At 36.8% G+C, this 20,665-nt stretch overlaps 1 protein-coding gene across 6 annotated transcripts in view; it reads left to right on the top strand.

Annotated features, from left to right (window-relative positions):
- LOC144446079 (prominin-1-A-like) overlaps positions 1 to 20,665 on the top strand; it is a 205,878-nt gene that overhangs the window by 86,437 nt on the left and 98,776 nt on the right. For all 6 annotated transcript variants that reach the window (XM_078135771.1, XM_078135770.1, XM_078135772.1 and 3 more), the window contains exons 8-14: positions 3,381 to 3,455; positions 4,033 to 4,173; positions 11,098 to 11,174; positions 11,580 to 11,732; positions 12,980 to 13,103; positions 15,793 to 15,978; positions 17,713 to 17,859. In XM_078135771.1, coding sequence (XP_077991897.1) covers positions 3,381 to 3,455; positions 4,033 to 4,173; positions 11,098 to 11,174; positions 11,580 to 11,732; positions 12,980 to 13,103; positions 15,793 to 15,978; positions 17,713 to 17,859 — 903 coding nt within the window. The remainder of the gene's footprint in view (positions 1 to 3,380; positions 3,456 to 4,032; positions 4,174 to 11,097; positions 11,175 to 11,579; positions 11,733 to 12,979; positions 13,104 to 15,792; positions 15,979 to 17,712; positions 17,860 to 20,665) is intronic.

Here is a 20,665-nt window from a genome sequence, read left to right as displayed (position 1 = left end):
ATGTGGTGAAAGTGGCTAAATGCTGCTATTTATCTCTATTTCCATTGTTTTTCCTTTGGGAAGGTGGCGTTCACTCGGAACAAAAACAAACGACACAAAACGATGGACACATCCGTAGGGGGCACCTGTATTTAGTGTGATTGAATCCAAAAAATGTGATCCAACTTTAACAACCTAAGGCCTATCCAATAGGAAATCAAGAACCCAGTTACGAAGTGTGTTCAAAAAATGTATACAAATGTGCCTGGCATAAAAGACCATGCCCATAGCAACAGCCAAATGATCACGTATATTGCAAAGACAACAACAGGAATTGAAAGACAAATGAATAAACATTCAAAAAATGTATGCAAATATGCCTAGCAACAAGACCATGCCCATAGCAACAGCCAAATAATCACGTATATTGCAAAGATAACAGGAATTGAAAGACAAATGAATAAACATTCAAAAAATGTATGCAATGTGCCTAGCAATAAGACCATGCCCATAGCAACAGCCAAATGATCACATATATTGTAAAGATAATACCAGGAATTCATACACAAGTGAACAAAAACATACACAAATGTATGCAAATATATCTAACAACATGACCACGCCCATAGCAACAGCCAAATAATTGCATATATTGCAAAGATAACAACATGGTTGGATAGGTAAGGGTGAGGTTTTTTTTTTTTTTGTTTCTCATCTCCAATGGAATAGTCAGGCGGGTCGGGCGGGCGAAATAAAAAAAAAGGGGGGGGCAAGAAAAAAAATGTATTTTTTCAGTTCTATTCTCTGTCCTTTCTGTCCTGTTAGTCTCTATACAACTTCATTTCTCTTCTCTTTATTGAATTCCTTGTTACAAGTCTCTTTCCTTCATGTTAGCAAGGTTGACAAGTCTGTAGAACAACTTTGTAAGAAGATGATTAAATACTTATCATCCTGATGAGTGTATATCTGTAGCCATGAACTATTGTGTGATTTTATCAGGAGTACTAATACATTCGTCCTATTAATCAAAGTGGCATTGCCATCGCTAACAATGTTTTCAAGTTATCCAATTTGAACTTTAGTATGTAACTTTTTGAAACACTTACGTGATTGTCATCAGTGTGCTAGATGAATTTTCATTTATATAAACCATTACTTCTATGAAACATTTTTCTTCAGTGTGAACTTGTCAAAATAATCCACCAGATAACATGTAAACATTTCTAGAACTCAGAACCCCTTTGGGATTTACTGTTTAAAAGTAATTAAAAGTAATAATGTAAACATCGGAATGTCTTCAAAGGTCATGCATGTCATGGGTCATGAAACGCTATGGAGTCGGTCATTTCCCTGATAATACAACTGATTTAAAGCTAAAAACTGGTCAAGAAATTAGAAATGCAGTATGACTTTTACCAATTTTAAGCATAATTTTGAAAATGATGGAAATATTCTGAGCTATTATTACATTGTGCACAGCAAAATGTACCGCGTGACAGTAATTATTTTGAGCCCTGTCCTTCATCAAACCTCAACAGCTTCTGCCATGATGAAAGACACATGCTGCTCTGACGTAACAAAGGGGTTGGGTGGGTGGGTGGGTGGGTGAGAGGGGGGGGGGGTTAGACGGCGGTGTTCTGCCAAGGTTTCCAACAAGTGGGGACACAGCCCCCTTGGTTCCAAAAAGTGGTGTCATTTGACAGGGAGTGGGGTCATTATTGTCTATGAAATATTCATATAAATTATCTCAGACCACTATAGAGATACTGTGGTCTGAGATATTCCATTACGTATAGACCATTACCTAACTACATAAAAAAATTCCATTCATAATAACAGTACTAGTTCCAGTAAGCTATTTTTTGAAAATTGTGTACTACACATTACACCTTAGAAAAAGAAGGCAATTAAGATTAATATGTAATTTTAAGATTATGTAATTTTAAGTTTTTATATATATATATATATATATATATATATATATATATATATATATATATATATATATATATATATATATATATATATATATATATATATATATATATATATATATATATATATATATATATATATATATATATATATATATATATATATATAAATTAACCGTTACTGGCTGTGTATCATGATTTGGTCCTGCTATATCAAATGACAGCATAGTTACGTACCGTAAACTTAACTTGATACGGAAAGCTGACATTAGGTGTCCTTGAAACTCAGAACTTGAATCTTTAACTAAAACTATCAACAAAGTCAAAGTTGGGATGCTCTGTAAATATTACATTAATTTTTTTCTGATTTGCACAACAAGTTCGTTCTTCATATCTGACCGGGCGCACATGCATCGGCCGTCTATAGTGGCCATGCCATGCCAGTGATTACGCATTGATTCAGTGCCCAACATTCACATGTGTCACTAGCACTGTCAACATCATGCAACACGATCCCCTAACACAGCTTTTTCGGAATCAAAATACACATGTACTCATTTAATTTAACCCATCAACAAATGAAAATCACAACCTGTCCCATAAATTTGGTTCACGAAGGCTTCTGAGCTGTGGCATGGCAGATAGATGTTCCGGTAGCAAGTTCAGTGTTTCGCACACGTCAGTGATTAGGTCAGAGGTCACGACAGTGACAGTAGACAAAACATGTGACGAGAGACGTCCATTTCGACGTCTCGTCTAATCCCTCTAATGTTTTAATTTGTAGATTTAAGTTTATCAAAGTTGATCTTTTGGTGGCATTTTTTATGGTAACAATAGAACTGCGTGTTGTCACTGTATCTTATATTATGTCAACAAAACTTTCCCTTACGCAGTCAGTATTCTTCTTGTGGGATTCACGTCGAGTCAGAGCCTGGCCTGGTCCGGCCGTGGACTTAGATATTAAATGTTGATGTCTGCCGTAAAATGAATGCGCCAAAGCGACGCAAGGTGGGAAAATTATTGCTTCATTTGAAATTTTAGGGGGCCAATGTCGCAAGGTCGTGGCCTCGGCAGAACTGGCCCAAGACGCCATGGGCAATCTTACAATTTTGCTGTGCTCAGGGGTCGGTCGGTCGGAAATAAAAAAACTTTTTTTTTTCTGATGTCGGAGCTGCAAATTAGGGTCGGTCGGGAGATGAGAAACAGAAAAATAAAAAGGGCCGCTCTAACTGGATAGTCATTCAGCAAATGAACACCTATTGTAAGCATGGACTAGCATATGGATAAACATTTGTAAAAACTGTACAGTTGTGCTACAATGCCATTGGCAGTATTTTTACTGTAATTGTCAAAATGTTGACATGGGTAGTGTGGTATGTCACCAAGACAAATCTCTGGACTCTATTCAGTATGACAGTACATGTATTACATGTAATCTAGTGCTAATTCAGTCTTTTTATCTAACAGCTGCCATCAATAGAGGAGCAATTGGAAGAATTGGAAAAGATAGCAAATTCAAGCTTTTCAGATGAGATAGAGCAAGTAAGTAAATAAACAAGGTATATTTCAAATTTAAACTTTTCAAATGAGATAGGCGAGATAGAGCAAGTAACTCGGAACAAGGCATATTTCAAATTACTCAGTGCAAAGGAGAAACAGTCACAGTTAGCCTTCCTAATGATCTTTATTATGCTTTAGTCTGTATATATTTTATTATTAGAGATTGTCATATGTCTGTTCAATAAAATCAATATGGTGTTTGTTTTGCAGGAAAAAATGAATTGTGGAATTTGCCTGTGAGTGTGTGTCTCATGCATGTGATGTAACATAAATGAAAACTTTAAGAAGAATTGATTCAGAAATACTTGGAAATAAAGCCCAATGAATATCTCCATGATAAGAAGTAGATAAATGTAAATCTCCTGTTTTAGCTTGAACTTATAAGTGGCAATACATTGATTTCAAGACAACATGTAAAGTAGATTTCAGCCAACATTTGGTACATTCATATAATACTAGAATCCCTTATAACATCACATTTCAACTTGCAATAACTGTAACTATAGGAAAAGTAAGTCCTAGACTTCCTAAAGTTGACTTTCTTTGTTTTCCATTGTAGGTAAAAGAAAATTTCAACAATCTTCCAGAACTCATAACCAACCAGACAGCAAATGCTACGGCCACAGTAGCTGAATTAATTGATGAGGTGGCAAAGAATATAGAGGATGTTATGAACAATGCCACATCATTAGTTTCCGAAGTAAGATATGCAAATTTAACATGATATTCAAATAGTATATAGTAATTAGCTCCAACAGGCTCCACTAGGAGGGGCTTATACAAGTAGGTGTAGTAATACAGTTTGGTTTCGACTTGAACCTGAGGTGTCTTCAACATGTTAACTGATGCACTGTGATGACTTGAACTTTAGACCTCCTGAACATGTCAACGGGTTCACTATCAACATTGCTACATAGGCTGATGTCCCTTAGTCGCAAACCTACCGTGGCAGAAAAACAACAAATTGCTCTTCTGTTTGTGTTATCACTCTACTGTTTGAAAAATTGCTCTTCTGTTTCAACATTGCTCTTCTGTTTGAAAAATTGCTCTTCTGTTTCAGCATCTCTCTTCTGTTTCAAAATCTCTCTTCTGTTTCAACATCATTCTTCTGTTTGAAAAATCCTCTTCTGTTTCAAAATCGCCAGTAGGATCCACCTGTAGGGTATAAATAGCCCAGATTTACCCCAGCTCGATGTGCATTCCCCCCTTTTCTAGCCAAAGGCTATCTCAATTAGCATACTGAAATTCGGTTTGTACTTTGTAATAATTCAGTTTGCATGCTAAATTATAAACTGTCCTGGTATTTTGGTTTGCGTGCCAAGATAGCAAATCATCTTCCCTTCATTATTGTTGTCCCTGGAAGAATCTTAGCTTGCGTGCTAAGATTTTGTATCATAGTAGTTCAGCTTGCCTGCTGAACGGTATTGTTGTGTCCCGATTTGCATGCCTGGACTCTATATGTAGTAGACGATGGCCCTGACTTGCATGTCTTTGAGCCAGTGTGAACTTATTCCCTGAGATGGACATTCGACAAGCGTGTCGAGTAAATATTATCCCTCTAACCCTTATAGTAAATGCCCCCCCCCCCCCCTTCCCTTTTATTGTACGGCATAATTATTGTTATTATTGTCAATTTAATAAATATTTGCCGATTGCCCTTTGACTTTATTTCATGTGTGCTTATATTATTTGGTGTGCTGAGCATTAACTTGGTTAATGACACCTTGTTTATTTATCATAATCCCTCAACAGAAACAACAAAACTTCACAGTGGTGGAAGTGTTGGGATGTGGGATGTTTTTCTTTTTGAAATCTTAATTTTTTGAGTACACAAAAAACTGGCCAAACTCTTAATTTTATCAATGCAAGACTATTATGGTACAACGTCAACAAAATTAATATGGCTTCACTGAATGACATATTATCAACAGACAAAACAAGTGGCGATAACGTTACATCTGAAATAATAATAATGAAATTACCAGGTACAATGGAAGCGTGCTAGAGAATAACACAGATATGGAGAATAAACAGTTCACCATGAAATCCCATTAGTTATGTAGTGTCGAGAACTGTAGAAAAAGTATGTTCAACTCTCTTTGCAGGGTTCGACGTACACGCTGGTCCGCTATCCCGAGTCTAGTAACTTTCTGTAAGGACCAGTAAAAGTTACTGAAATGCCCATTGCAGGTAGTCCGACAGGATAGTGACTTTTCGATAGGTATATTATTAGGGAGCTCAGAATTCAAAATACCGGCTATATGAATTCATGGTCAAAATAAAATTCATTTGATTTTTAATTTGCTATTTTGACCAACTCCGGTTGTCTGTTCGTGATAACATTACGATTACGAATTAGTTTGGAACCAGGGTAGATTTTCTATGATTCTGTGTCATAAAAGCTTATGTTGTGTAGTTTTCGAAAAGCACGCCCGTTGGAAAAGTTGCCCAACAGGCGATCTCACGCCATTGTTGTACTACGTGGCCCTTGATTCTGGTGGGGTGTCTATTGAAAACGGGAATAGCGAAGGGTGAGCCAATCAAGTGAGACCTTTCAAATGTAGCTAATATTATAGCCAATAAAATTAGTTGTACGATGATATGGATGTTTTCCAGACTCCCTTAAAATTGCGAAGGTTATTCCGCTCTTCAAAAAAGGAGATCCAGAAGAGACGAGAAATTACAGACCAATTTCAATTTTGCCAATCATTAGCAAAGTATTTGAAAAAATAATGTGTAAACGTGTTGTGAATTTTGTAGAGAAACATGACTTGCTCTTTCAGCACCAGTATGGTTTTCGTGAAAAGTACAGCTGTAAACTTTCACTTATTAGCCTTGTTCAACACTTATTGGATGAACTAGACAAAGGAAAATCTACAACAGGCATATTTATAGACTTCTCAAAGGCATTTGATACTGTTAACCATAACATTTTATTGTCAAAACTCGATCACCAAGGCATTAGAGGGGTGGCATTGGATTGGTTTAAAAGTTATTTGGATTCAAGATGTCAATTTGTGAGTATTGGTAATATAGAATCAATGAAACAAAACATAACTTGTGGTGTTCCTCAAGGGTCTATTTTGGGCCCAATACTTTTCCTCATTTACATAAATGATTTACCAAACTCTTCAGATATTTTCAATTTTAGGCTTTACGCCGATGATTCGAACCTGTTTCATTCACCTGAGAAGTGTTCTTCATCAACAAACACCAGCAATATAAACTCAGCCCTTGCAAATGTTACAAACTGGTGTGATGCGAACAAATTAACAGTAAATTCTGCTAAATCACACGCATTACTCATTGGTGGTAGACACAAACCTCATAATGCACAAGGTTCAGTTCAGTTGAAAGATATGGCTATTAACTTTGTCAGTAATACCTCTTATGTTGGAGTATATTTGGATAGTAAAATGTTATGGAATTGCCACATTTTAGAAGTGAAGAAAAAAATGAGTAAGCTAACTGGTATTTTGTACAGACTTCGTTATACAGTTCCTCAGCATATTCTTTTGATGATATATAATACACTTGTTCTTCCCCATCTGTCATATGGACTTGAAGTATGGGGCTGTACATATCAGTCTTACCTCAAAGATATACTAATCATCCAAAAGAAAATTGCTCGCATAATTACCTTCAGTAGTTACAACACCCACTCTCCCCCCTTATTTAAACGCCTCCTAATGCTAGATGTATACAAGCAACGTGATTACCAAATAGGAATTTTTGTTCACGATGTGATCAATGGCAATGTTCCGCCATACTTCTCAAATTTCTTTTCCAAGATAGGTCATTGTTACGACACCAGGCAACAGAAGCGAAATGATTTAAGCATCCCAAAATACAACAATAATTACGGTCAATTTAGCACAAAGTTCACTGGGGCCAAAATTTGGAACTCTATCCCTTCCCATATAAGAGACACTCGAAGTCGGACTACGTTCAAAGCTAATTTCAAAAGCCATCTTCTTAGCCAGTATTAGTTGATGTATACCATTTTGTTCTTTCTTTTAAGATTTGTCATTGTTTCCGAATTTAGTTAAATACTTCTCCGGATTTGTGTGATATGTATGTTTTTGTTTTGTTTTGTTTTGTTTTGCTTTGTTGTTGTTGTTGTTTTTTTCTCTGAGGACAAAACTCGATTAGTTGTTTCGTCAACTATTTTTGCCCTCATTAAAAATAAATAAATAAAAAATATGTGTATAATACGGGTATTATACACTGTAACAAGTAAATTAGAAAGGTTGAAATCTTTGCCACGTGATTTCGTATTTATGTACGGATGCGTAGTCTTTCTAAACAGTACTTTTTAGATCAGTTAGTATTTAAACTATGTTTCTGAGTTAATTATTCGGTAGGTTATTGACGAGCTCCCTTTATAAACACGCTGTACAAATTGGATGTCAGCGTTCGCCCGGCCGCATTCAACAAAACTAAGTGAAGCTCAATCACAACAATGGTGGCTGTCAAAATCGAAGACGCAATTTGACCGTGTTGTTATTTCAATGTTGTTGTACTTCCTACATGATGTGATGATCGTAATTTTACCGGTACAACTTACAGCCTATGGTGAAACCATGGTAGTAGTACTGCTAACTTAGCTAGTAGTAACAGTGACACGATTCTGTGTTACGTGTTGCGAGGTCGTGTTTTGGGGCACATTTCTAAATACACGAAACCAGTTACTGAATGTGTCGTGGATATTGATATTCAGTTTGAAAAATTAGAATCCTGAACTTTATTTTGCGAACGGTTTTGTCATTTCTTAGTAATTATAGGGCCGACTGTATCACGTTTAACGTTTATGTCAACCCGGAAGTACATAGACACGAAAATAGACGAAGCGACTTGTACATATACAATGTAATCAGTAACGCAATTTTACTCTAACTGCTGGTAACCTTCAAATTTATTTATTTTTATGTTGTAAATACATTCTAATATGCACTAAAGACAACACTATAAAGACTTGCTCTATGGGAAGGTATTTTTTTGTCTTTTAAAAATGCAATAGTTTGATCAAAGTGTGTACCAGAAATGTTATGTAGTATTTAAGCTAGAAATAAGACCACATCATATCTTATTACTCTCCCCCCCCCCCAACCAAGACTAAGACAAACTACTCACAGAAAGCAACAACAAAAGAAGAAGCCCCAAAGCATAAAAAAAAGAGAACAAAATTACAAACAACTACAAGGAAATGGACAGTTCAATTAGAACACGGGGTTTGAAATAAATATGGGGTTTGGAAAAGTGAATTAGAAGTAGAGCAAAAACTAAGAGATGTAAAGAGCCCAAGTGAACAAGTGAAAGCACTTAAAGACAGGACCACCAAATTTTTTGCAGGACTACTACATTATCAATTTTACTAGTCCTGTGGGATAGTGACTTTTTTACTCCAGTGTCGAATCCTGCTTTGGTGTCAGATCCAGAGAAATTAATGAGGTCCCCAGGAATGATTTTTCAAATAGTAGAGTGATGTTGAAACAGAAGAGTGATTTTTCAAACAGAAGAGAGATTTGTCATTTTTGGCCAGGGTACAAACCACATACATAGGGAAAATATCAATGTTTACAGTATGTTTGTCAGGCCAGTGTTACATTGTGTTACTGGTATCTACTATTTGTAAGAACTGGTATATTGTTACATTGTGTTACTGGTATCTACTATTTGTAAGAACTGGTATATTGTTAGTCCCCACCGGACGAAGTCCGGGACGGGGACTTATGGATTGGGTTCCGTCTGTCCGTGCGTCCGTCCGTGCGTCTGTCCGCAGCCGTTTCTTGGAGATGCCTGGACCGATTTTTTTCAAACTTGGTACAGGGGCAACATACAATGGCGTACATATGCACGTCAATTTGTTTCATGATACGATCCAATATGGCCGCCTAGCAGCCATTTTGTTTGCAAATTTTCCCTGTCTAAAGCCATAACTCAGACATGCTTGAACAGATCTCATTCAAAGTTGGTATTAGGACAGTGTTCTATGACATACATGTGCATATTCATTGTTGTCATGATACGATCCAATATAGCTGCCTGGCAGCCATTTTGTTTGCGAATTTTCCATGTCCAAAGCCATAACTCAGACATGCTTGAACAGATCTCATTCAAAGTTGGTATTAGGACAGTGTTCTATGACATACATGTGCATATTCATTGTTGTCGTGATACGATCCAATATGGCCGCCCAGCAGCCATTTTGTTTGTGAATTTTCCATGTCCAAAGCCATAACTCAGACATGCTTGAACAGATCTCATTCAAAGTTGGTATTAGGACAGTGTTCTATGACATACATGTGCATATCCATTTTCATCATGATACGATCCAATATGGCTGCCTGGCAGCCATTTTGTTTGCAAATTTTCCATGTCCAAAGCCATAACTCAGACATGCTTAAACAGATCTCATTCAAAGTTGGTATTAGGACAGTGTTCTATGACATACATGTGCATATTCATTGTTGTTGTGATACGATCCAATATGGCCGCCTGGCAGCCATTTTGTTTGCGATTTTTCTATGTCCAAAGCCATAACTCAGACATGCTTGAACAGATCTCATTCAAAGTTGGTATTAGGACAGTGTTCTATGACATACATGTGCATATCCATTTTCGTCGGGATACGATCCCCCATACCCGACCCATCCTTTTCTGTTGTAGGCATGTTCCATGTCCAACAAGCAGACACAACATATCTAAGTCTGTTTGATTTAGGTTCAAGTGTTGTTGCGTGATCAGAGTAGTGATAATTCCTTAAAAAACAATCATAGCGGGGACTATGTCATTCTCAATGACTTGTTACATTGTGTTACTGGTATCTACTATTTGTAAGAACTGGTATATTGTTAGTCCCCGCCAGACAAAGTCCGGGACGGGGACTTATGGATTGGGTTCCGTCTGTCCGTCCGTCCGTCCGTCCATCCGTCCCTCCGTCCAGAGCTGTTTCTTGGAGATGCATGGACCGATTTTTTTCAAACTTGGTACAGGGGCAACATACAATGGCATACATATGCACATCAATTTGTTTCATGATACGATCCAATATGGCCGCCTAGCAGCCATTTTGTTTGCAAATTTTCCCTGTCCAAATCCATAATTCAGACATGCTTGAACAGATCTCATTCAAAGTTCGTATTAGGACAGTGTTCTATGACATACATGTGCATATTCATTGTTGTCGTGATACGATCCAATATGGCCACCTAGCAGCCATTTTGTTTGCGAATTTTCCATTTCCAAAGCCAAACTCTGACATGCTTGAACAGATCTCATTCAAAGTTGGTATTAGGACAGTGTTCTATGACATACATGTGCATATCCATTTTCATCGTGATACCATCCAATATGGCTGCCTGGCAGCGATTTTGTTGGCCCAGTTTTCATGTCCAAAGCCATAACTCAGACATGCTTGAACAGGGGATCAGAGTAGTGATATCAAGAAAATGACAACATAAACTGCCAGTTCCTTAAAACCCAATCATAGCGGGGACTATGTCATTCTCAATGACTTGTTACATTGTGTTACTGGTATCTACTATGTGTAAGAACTGGAATATTGTTACATTGTGTTACTGGTATCTACTATTTGTAAGAACTGTTATATTGTTATTTTCAGATCAGAAGTGAGGTTGCAGACATTTCTGAAAGTGCAGACGAAGTCTGGGATGATATTAAGAAATATGATGACTATAGGTAGGTAATGGTTCCAATTGTTGAATACTTTACAGTATTGATTAGTATACAATGCACTGTCATTGTCATATGCATATAATTATCCTGTAGTGATACCCTGTAGTAATGGCTATGTAATAAAACAACACAGAATTCTAAATTTAGTCCTACTCAGGTACTGCCCAAGGGGGGCTATTACAATGGGCTCTGTTCATCTCCTCTCTCCATCTGTGCATGCTTGTGTCTGTATTGTTTACCTAGTATATTTTTGACATGTTTGTTGAAATGTTAGAACCTGAATAGTTCTTTAGAGAAGTGTCTTGCCAGCTGCAATACTGTAAGATTATAACTTGAGTTACTCTGAAAATTAATAGAATAATCATTCCCAAATGTCCATTTCATTTGAATTGTCTATGTGTATATCAGGTACTACACAATTATTGGTTTAGCCTGTCTAACACTACTTATAGTGGTTCTCAACATTGCTGGATTATCTATGGGGACGTGTGGTACTAAGAAAGATGCTCATCCAATGGAAAGAACTCGCCTTTCAAATGCTGGCGGAAACATTCTCATGGCGTAAGTATATGAAGACTTTAAATTGATACATTCTTGACCTGTTAGCCTCCATGGCAGCCATTTTGTTGTGAACAGTCAATATTTATTGCATCACTCAAAACTATATTACATAGACACTTCATTCAAATGCCTATCCCTACATAATTAGATGTGAGCTTTTTAGTCTGAGAAGGCTGGGGCTATTGCAATGGGTTCCTTCTGTCTGTTGCATCCATCTGTCTGTCTGCCCATCCATCTCATCCATCCGTCTGTCCATAATTTGTCATTTCTCAGACATACTGTTTCTTGCACGACTTCACGATTGTTGTGAATTTATTGTTATTTTTCTCGAATAAAAAAATGTATGGTCGCCCTGAAAAACTAGTTGGGGGTCGGGTAACCAGAACCAAACAACTTTTTTTATTTGGCCCAATGGTGTTCACTTTAGTCACACACAAGTAAACTACATTTGGGTGGGGGGTTGTCTTCTACGAAGATTTAATTGTGTATTACGAAAATATTCTTTTGTAAAACTTCAGTAATCTTGATTTTAACGGGAGGATGTTGTGTGAAGGGAGGATATTGTGTGTGAATAGAGGATGTTGTGTGTAAAGGGGGATGTTGTGTGTAAAGGGAGGATATTGTGCGTAAAACGAGGATATTGTGTGTGAAGGAAGGGTGTGTGAGTGTAAATTGATGATGATGTGTGTAAAGGGAGGACGTTGTGTGAAGGGAGGATATTGTGTGTGAAGGGAGGATGTTGTGTGTAAAGGGAGGATGTTGTGTGAAAGGGATGATGTGTGTGAAGGAAGGGTGTGTGAGTGTAAAGGGATGATGTGTGTAAAGGGAGGATGATGTGTGTAAAGGGAGGATGTTGTGTGTAAAGGGAGGATGTTGTGTGTGAATAGAGGATGTTGTGTGTAAAGGGAGGATGTGTGTAAAGGGAGGATGTTGTGTGTGAGGGGGGCTGATGTGTAAATTTGAAAGGAAGATGTGTGAGGGGAAGGATGTGTGAATGTGAGGGGGAGGATGTTGTATGAATGTGAGGGGAGGATGTGTGAATGAGGGGGGGGATGTTGTGTGAATGTGGGGGGAGGATGTTGTGTGAATGTGAGGGGGAGAATGTGTGAATGTGAGGGGAGGATGTTTTGTGAATGTGGGGGGGGGAGGATGTTGTGTGAATGTGAGTGGAAGAGGCTAGGATAATTGAGTAGAAAGGATAATGAAAATGTTTATTGTAAAAATATTTAATATGTTTTTTTTTTCAGTGGTGTGACATTTACATTTTTCTTCTCCTGGTTATTGGTGTTACTTGTTATGATTATGTTCTTTGTATTGGGTAACATCAGTCAGATGTGTGAACCACTCCATTCTCTGGAAATCTTTGAAGAGGTAAATAGATTTGAGTAAAATGTTAATATTTGCCATAAGCACTTTAAAAATAAACTGATTGGCTGTAGTTAACAATGTATTGCCCAATACAGTGATATGTTGCATGGGCTTAGATTGAATATAAATGTATCCATGATTTGTTAGCCGCTTGCCTGAAGGGGCATTACACTGGGTTCCATCCGTCCATGCATCTGTGTGTTCACCTCCCCCATCCTCATATCTCTTGCATGCACCAACTAATTTCAACCAAACCTTACACAGAGTTAACATACAATGTGAGCCATCTGTGTCCTGCAGCGGAATCAAATATGGCTACCGATGGGCACATTTGTTGTAAAATTTTACAATATGCATCATTCATTACTAGATTTAGAAGATGTACATAGCACCACCAGTCAAGTGCCTACACCCATTTAATAAAAGATGAGCTTTCTTTAAAGACCTAGACCTTTGACCTTGAAAGACTTCTTCAAAGTCAAATAGCCAAGTTTGGTTTATTAGCACAACTGAACCAATAACGTGTGTGCGTGCGTGCGTGCGTGCGTGCGTGCGTGCGTGCGTGCATGTAAACAACTTAAAGTAAAAAAACTGCCAGACTGATTGCCATGATATTTGGTTACCTTGGGTGTCTAGTTGGGAAATTGTTCAAATGAAAATGATCTTACCACCGATGTGTGATTTGGGTAAAAAAATGTGATTTTTGGTCAAAAAACTTAAACTCAAAAATATCAGGGCAAACCGGTCTGAAATTTGGTGGGAACATTCTTAGAGGTGTTTAGATTGAGTATTGTTCACAACATGATGATCCCATCAGTAATATGCAAATTAGGGCTAAAATGTGTCTTTTTGGTCAAAAATCTTTAATTCCAAAACTACTGTGCAGATTGAACTGAAATTTGGTGTGGATACATCTAGGGGTGTATAGATGAAAAAAATATTAAGCTCATAATGATCTCATCAGTGATATGAAATTTAGGGGTAAAAATGTGAATTTTGGTCAAAAACTTATATCTCAAAAAGTACTTGGTGAATAAGTCTGAAACTTGGTGAGGTGTTCCTAGAAATGTTATTCTATATCATTGCTTTTCCTCAAAAATCTTCAACATTGAAATTACCCAGTTGATTGATCTTAACTTCATTGAAAATGTGTAGATTTGTCCTCATTAGCGGGGACAGTGAGAACAGTACATTGTTAATTAGCTATAATGTTTACTTTACTATTTCCTCTGGTGGTAAAGTGTGTAGCATGGCCAGTTTGGTTTATGACTTGATTATGTAATATGTTGTAATACAGCTATTTCAGCACCTATAAATTGAATGTAGCTGGTGTTTAATTACAATTAGACAACCAAGAAAGTTAACCCTGTTACATTAATTGGTATGATTTAGTTCCAAATTGATTTTAAAAAATAAAGAAGTACAAAAAGTTGTAGACACATCACTTTAAAGTTTGATTAGGATGTTGCTATACTTGTTATGAGTAAGTACACTTCCAACATAGGATGGCTGGACTATTATGATAGAAATTAGTTATGAAAATTTTGTTTTGGTTACAACTATTCCTTAAAAAAATTATATCTCTATCATTGCCCTGAACATGAAGTTGTGCGACAATGCAATATTTGCGCTATTTTTTTGAAGACACAGAGCTTGAAATCTCAAGGTAGAGTGCAAGTTACAGTTTTATTGATTTTGTGAAATCATGAAATCTTTTATGAGGTAATTGCCACTGAGGTCTGAATGGCGCCATGAGGGGTTTCTGTCAATGGCACCAAGATTAAGATTCAGATTGCTTGAACACACTGTTATTAGTACAGCTGAACTATATTCATTGATTGATAAGTTTCAACTTTGTACTGCTATCTGATAGAGTGTCTTGGCCGGCCATCTGTCTGCCTATCTGTGAGTGAATTATAGTAAAAAAAAAGAACTGGCAAGATTTTTAGCACAACTGGACTGATAAGACTGATATAATGATTTCATCAGTGATATGCAAATTAGGTGTAAAAATTGTGAATTTTGGTCAAAAAACATATCTCAAAAAAGTACTTGGTCAATGAGACTGAAACTTGGTGAGATGTTTCTAGAAGTGTTATCCTGCAGAACTTTTTCAAAACATTTTGACACAATTGGCTCTAACAACCATGACGATGCCCATAGCAGCAACCAAATGCCAGTATATTTTGGTCAAATAACAACATCATCTGGTAGGCAAGTGAGTATACGTTCAAAAAAATGTATGCAAATATCCTTAGCAACCATGACCATGCCCATAGCAACAGCCAAACGGTGGTGTATTTCACAAAGATAACAGGGATACTTAGACAAGTGAACAAACTATATGCAAATATGCCTAGCAACAAGACCACACCCATGGCAACAGCCAAATCACATATATTGCAAAGATAGCAACAGGGATTATTAGACGAGTGAGTAAGCGTTCAAAAAATGTATGTATATGTGCATAGCAACAAGACCACACCCATAGCAACAGCCAAATGATCACGTATGTTGCACAGATAACAACAGTTGGATAGGCAACTGGATATGGATTCAGCAAATGAACGCCTATATCTGGCATGGATCAGCATGTACAGTTGTGCTACAATGCCATTGCCACAATGTTTGTAGTTTAACTTCAGAAAACTAAGATTTGATATATTTGTCATATTACATTTGGTAATTTCAGACCGTAGATCAACCCTACCTGCTGAATCAGAATGGCTATCTCCTGGGAGAGCTGGTCTATGGCAATGCGTCTATCAATTTGACAGTATCAGGAATATTGAATGACTGTCATGATGACATGGCTATCTACGGAGCACTAAAACTGGAAAACATCCTTGATATATCACAGTTTACAAACTATCGTGAGGTAAGTTGATATATCACAGTTTACAAACTATCGAGAGGTATGTTGATATATCACAGTTCACAAACTATCGTGAGGTATGTTGATATATCACAGTTCACAAACTATCGTGAGGTATGTTGATATATCACAGTTCACAAACTATCGAGAGGTATGTTGATATATCACAGTTCACAAACTATCGTGAGGTATGTTGATATATCACAGTTTACAAACTATCGTGAGGTAAGTTGATATATCACAGTTTACAAACTATCATGAGATATGTTGATATATCCAAGTTTACAAACTATCGTGAGGTAAGTTGATATATCACAGTTTACAAACTATCGTGAGGTAAGTTGATATATCACAGTTTACAAACTATCGTGAGGTAAGTTGATATATCACAGTTTACAAACTATCGTGAGGTATGTTGATATATCACAGTTTACAAACTATCGTGAGGTAAGTTGATATATCACAGTTTACAAACTATCGTGAGGTAAGTTGATATATCACAGTTTACAAACTATCGTGAGGTAAGTTGATATATCACAGTTTACAAACTATCGTGAGGTATGTTGATATATCACAGTTTACAAACTATCGTGAGGTAAGTTGATATATCACAGTTTACAAACTATCATGAGATATGTTGATATATCCAAGTTTACAAACTATCGTGAGGTAAGTTGATATATCACAGTTTACAAACTATCGTGAGGTAAGTTGATATCACAGTTTAAAAAACTATCGTGAGGTAAGTTGATATATCACAGTTTACAAACTATCGTGAGATATGTTGATATATCACAGTTTACAAACTATCTAGAGGATGTGGCTTGGACCATGGAAGGAGAGAAGGGACTTAAAGTTTTGGGTAAGATGGCGTACTGCCACTGTCAAAATCGTGGAAGTCTATTTTGCGTACAACCAGAGAGAGGTTGAAATATTAAATAGTAGTACAGCACTAAATAAAATAAAAAGTGTCATAAACATTTGGAAAACAAGAAAACTATCCTGTTTTGGGAAAATTCAAATCATTAAAACTTTGGCTGTCTCAGTTTTCATATATATTAAATTGTGCTGTGCTCCCAAAAGATGTTCTCCAAAACATAAATACATGTAAGTTGATCTTCAACTTCCTCTGGGACGGACGGGACAAGGTTGCAAGGAAAACCATGACAGGGGAGGTGGGCCAAGGTTGACTAGGGGTACCAGACCTGACGTAATGAAAAAACAACAACGTATCCTTCTAATAAAGAAGTTCTTGAACCCTGACTTCACTCACCCCTGGACAACATTTGTAAAAAAAAAAAAAGCATTAGAGAAAATGGGAGGAAATTTGATCTTCAAATGTAATTATAATATAAACACCCTACCCATTATTGGGGGATGTACTCCCTTTTGGAGGGAATGTATGGAGTCATGGGCCAGTGTGATAGAGGACTTCTATGGAGAATTCAATCAAATAATTTGGAATAACAAACATATAAAGATAGGGGGAATGTCAATTTACTATCCAGAATTTGCTGAACATGGAATAATGAGAATTTCAGACCTGTACACGGAAAATGGTATTATACCATGGTGTGAGCTGACACTCTCTGAACTATCCCCCATTTTCAGACTCAGGTGGATAGGCATTTTACATGCGATTCTGATTCTGATGACACCATTTGAGACCATACTTTTTGTCTATGACCTTTGACCTTAACAATGATTATAACATCTTAAATGCTATATTTTTTGCAGAATGTTGACATTGATGAAGCTCTGGATGACCTCGCAGACAATATTGACCTGAGTGATATTGACATTTTTACAGACGACATGGAAAATACACTTCGTGATTTCCAAGTTTCCCTGAGTAATTTGTCATTTGCTGAATATGAAGAAGAGGTAATGTATGAAAAAACTGAGATGTCACAGACTGTTTTTAGTATAGCAACCCTATTCTACATTATAAAAACTAACCCCCTACCTCTTACTGTCAAGATGCTATAATTAAACTATACTTCAAAAATATTTCAACCCTAGGTAGTTGCTTTTTAGGCATCGCCCAGTGTCTGTCTGTCTGATCTGTGTGTGTGTGTGTGTGTGTGTGTGTGTGTGTGTGTGTGTGTGTGTGTGTGTGTGTGTGTGTGTGTGTGTGTGTGTGTGTGTGTGTGTGTGTGTGTGTGTGTGTGTGAACTGATTGCCATGATATTTGATGGGTCCATTACCTTGGGTGTCTAGTTGGGAAATTGTTCAAATCAAAATGATCTTACCACCGGTTTGTGATTTGGGTAAAAAAATGTGATTTTTGGTCAAAAAACTTAAACTCAAAACTACTGGGCAGATTGGGCTGAAATTTGGGTGAAGCATTCTTCGGGGTGTTACTACTAAGAAATGTTCATGATATGATGGTCCCACCAGTGATATGCGAATTAGGGCTAAAAATGTGTCTTTTTGGTCAAAAATCTATAATTCCAAAAACCACTGAGCAGATTGGGCTGAAATTTAATGGGAATGCATCTAGGGGTGTATGGACGAAGAAATATTAAGCATACAATGATTCCATGAGTGATATGCAAATTAGGTGTAAAAATGTTCATTTTTGGTCAAAAACATATCTCAAAAAGTACTTGGTCACCAAGTCTGCTTCTGGAAGTGTTATTATGCAGATTTTCATCAAAACATTTTGACAAAATTGGCCCTAGCAACCATGGCCACGCCCTTAGCAACAACCAAATGGCAGTATATTTTGGTTGAAATAACAACGTATTCTGGTAGGCAAGCGAGTAAACATTCAAAAAATGTATGCAAATATCCCTAGCAACCATGACCACGCCCATAGCAACAGCCAAACGGTAGTGTATTTCACAAAGATAACAGGGATTAATAGACAATTTAATAAACATTCAAACAATGTATGTAAAATTGCCTAGCAACAAGACCATGGCCATAGTAACAGTGTAATAATCACATATATTGCAAAGATAACAACAGGAATTAAGACAATTGAATAAAAACATTCAAAAAATGTATGTACATTTGCCTAGCAACATGACCACACCCATAGCAACAACCAAATAATCATGTATACCGCAAAGGTAACAAACAGGAATTGGAAGACAAATGAATGAACATTCATAAAACGTATGTAAATTTGCCTAGCAACAAACAAGATCACTCCCATAGCAACAGTCAAATGATCACGTATATTGCAAAGATAATATCAGGAATTCATACACAGGTGAACAAAAACATTCAAAAATATATGCAAATAAATCTAGCAACATGACCACGCCCATAGCAACAGCCAAATGATCAGGTATATCGCAAAGATAGCAACATGGTTGGATAGGCAACTGGATTCAGCAAATGAACACCTACTGTTAGCATGGACTAGCATATGGATAAACATTTTTAAAAACTGTACAGTTGTGCTACAATGCCATTGGTGGTATTTTTACATGTTGGTGCTGCCTTGTAAAGCTTGGGAATTATTGTCGGAAAGTGTCTGAATAGTCTCAAACTTGACTTTTCAGAGCAAAAAACCTCCAGGGCTTCTAGGGGAGACCCTAGGACCCCACAAGAGATAGACATATCCCAGTCTCGAGCTCTTCTCCCTGCCTCTTACTGTCAAGATACTATTTAACTTTATTTCAAAAATATTTCAATCCTATAGTTGCTTTTTAGCTTCCGTATGGCAGGTAATGTCGTGGTGGTGATGTCTGTCTGTGTGTCTGTCTGTCTGCCTGTCTGTGTGTGTCTGTGTCTGTCTGTCTGTCTGTCTGTCTGTCTGTCTGTGTCTGTCTGTCTGTCTGTCTGCAGCAATTTTGTTCCACAGATATCTCAAAAAGTGCTGAAGCAAATGTTCTGCAATTTACTATGTGGCATTGTCAGGCTGTAACTTACTGCTGATTAGTTTTTGGTGGAATGGCTTTGCATAATTAATGACAATTTGCATAATTAATGATTTCACATGTGGGGCTCTATATGCATAACGGCTACACCAGATTGAACGAAACTTGCTACATCTACTTATCATACAATAATATAAAAGCACTAAAAGTCGTTAACTTGTGTCAAGTTAATTAAGAGCTAATTTGCATACTTAATGAATGTTTGTAACTCATAGTATGCATTCAGAATGGCTTTATCAAATTTGATGAAACTTGCCACAGATATTGATCATACAGAGATAGTTCTTTAAAGAAATTAAGTGTTGTCAATTCATTACTCATTTGCATAATTAATGAACTTTGGCAATTAGGTCCTAGACCCCAAGAAAGATTGCACCAAATTTGATGAAAATTGCCACATATATTGATCATACCGAGATATGATAGTTTTTAATGAAATTTAGTGGTGTCAATCAATTGCTCATTTGCATAATTAATAAACTTTGGCAATTAGGGCCTAGACCAAGAAAGACCACCAAATTTGATGAAACTTACCACAAATATTGATTATATAGAGATATGATAGTTTTTAATGAAATTTTGTGGTGTTAATTAATTGCTCATTTGCATAATTAATGCTCTTTTGGCAATTAGGACCTAGACCAAGAAAGACTGCACCAAATTTGATGAAACTTGCTAAAGATATTCACCAAGCACAGATATGATGGTATCAATTCAATTGCTAATTTGTATATTTGATGAACTTTTGCAATAAGAGATATATAGCCAGGACTGTACTGAATTCAAGTGAACTTACT

This window comes from Glandiceps talaboti, chromosome 15, assembly GCF_964340395.1.
Source record: "Glandiceps talaboti chromosome 15, keGlaTala1.1, whole genome shotgun sequence".
NCBI classification, from domain to species: domain Eukaryota; kingdom Metazoa; phylum Hemichordata; class Enteropneusta; family Spengelidae; genus Glandiceps; species Glandiceps talaboti.
The sequence above is the reverse complement of the archived record's forward strand: the minus strand, read 5'-3'. Positions and strand labels throughout refer to the sequence as shown.